The sequence below is a fragment of the Entamoeba invadens genome, assembly GCF_000330505.1.
Source record: "Entamoeba invadens IP1 unplaced genomic scaffold scaff_1105074726679, whole genome shotgun sequence".
In the NCBI taxonomy this organism is placed as follows: domain Eukaryota; phylum Evosea; order Mastigamoebida; family Endamoebidae; genus Entamoeba; species Entamoeba invadens.
In genome coordinates this window covers 34,679-36,453 of record NW_004440319.1, presented here as the reverse complement: position 1 = coordinate 36,453, position 1,775 = coordinate 34,679, and the positions used below count along the sequence as shown (strand labels likewise).

At 34.3% G+C, this 1,775-nt stretch overlaps 1 protein-coding gene across 1 annotated transcript; it reads right to left on the bottom strand.

Annotated features, from left to right (window-relative positions):
- Positions 1 to 416: 416 nt before the first annotated feature.
- On the bottom strand, positions 417 to 1,733 carry EIN_457700 (Gal/galnac lectin heavy subunit; the record flags this gene model as incomplete). The annotated part of the gene is made up of 1 exon (XM_004256244.1): positions 417 to 1,733. A coding segment is annotated over one exon (1,317 nt), but the record flags the coding sequence as incomplete, so codon positions are not given.
- Between the last annotated feature and the right edge of the window lie 42 nt (positions 1,734 to 1,775).

The window sequence follows — 1,775 nt, the reverse complement described above, 5'->3', positions numbered from 1 at the left end:
TTGAGGCACAAATATTTGGCAAAAGGGTTTTCCATTGACAATGATGGGTATTCAACAAAAATAAAGGATGTTAAATGAATATTTAATTTATTTTAATTATAAATGTAATATAAACAATGTTTACACCAATTTATAAAATAACATTGAAAAATATTTTTTATTAAATCAAGATATTTTTAATAATTTTTACGTTTTTGTGAATTACATTACAATACACAAAAACAAAAAGTTATTGTATCCCAATATAACATTTCAACATAAAACTTAATGTTTTAAGTGTTAACAAAAATGTTTATTTTAATATTAATATTTTAATTTACTTTTAAAAAATATAACACACAAACTTTTAATTGTTTTTAATAAATTATAAGAAGTTGAACAAAAAATTAAAGAAAACTTCAATTATTGGGCTCTTTTTACTCATTGAAGTTGGTATTGGCTGCTTCGTTATCTGCTGCCTTAAACTGGGCATTTTCATTTGCAACGTTCACTACGTTTTTCATAGCGGAGCTAACCAATTGATAAGTCTTGAAAAGACCAATAGAGACGGCGATGAGAGCAACCACAAGTGCGACAACGACAGCAGCGACGGTAGTTGCAGCTGCAATGGCACCAGAGTTGTTGATTTCACCAGCAAGAATGCAGAGTACCTTTTCGTTCAGTTGTTGTGTCAAGTCGGACTGGTTCATCACCATACAGTTACCACATGCATCGAGTTGGTAATGTTCAGTTTCAGTATCTGCAAACATGACAAGTGAAGCTCCTCCATCAATATACGAACATTGGCAGTAGAAACATCTGGCCTGGTTTGATGTCAGTGTTGGGAACTCTTCTGAAACAATGCATTGTTTGTCTCTATATTCGACCTCTCCTGTTAATGGATTGCATTTTGCATCTTCACACAAATTTCTTGGGATTGGTTCTGAGTTGTCATAAGTTTTGTTCCAATAATGTTTACACTTTACTGTTCCTGCTTCCAAGCTTTCCTTATATGTTGGTGATCCACCTTCACAAGTCTCAACACATTCGTATCTGTAGCACAAGTTGTTCGTCTTAACATTTGATTGTTCTCTGAAGTATTCAGTGTCCTCCAATGGATCATTTTTGTTGAATTCAATAAATTTGCAGTAAAACCCATTATTAGCATCGCATGTAAAGGTTGGTCGTCTGCAACCATAGTCGACATTTTCCGCAGTTTGTGCACATACATTGTCGTCTGCAAATGAAGGACATCTATTATGATTTACACAGACAGTTGAGTCGCATGGCATCGAACGCATGACAATGTCAGTCTTATCATATATCTTTTGTCTTGTCTCTTCTAATAACTTTGTCGCATTATCACAAAGATTGTAAACGAATTTGCAGTTACCGTTCTCGAGTGCTTCAACAGAACAATTCTTTGGTTTGCATTTGAAATCGGGGTCAACTACACACTCATTTTCTAAACAAAGATATTGAACTCCATTTTGTTCCTTTGGACATTCATTCACAACTTGAAATTCTTTTTCTTCAACTTCACCACCACTTGGTTTGATAACACATTGTTTGCAATCACTTTTAGAAAATGTCCATTCACAATACGCCTCCTTATCGGCTTCTGCCATAAATTCTTCTGATTGTGGATACCCGTAACCAAAGTTGAATGGATCAAATTTATCAGAGTAATGATACTTGTAATTGATCAAATCCATACAGTCACCAAACTTCTTAAAGATTTCACAAAGAGATCTTCTTCTTGGCAATTGAGAGGGTAGCGCGGGAAACACTGGTTG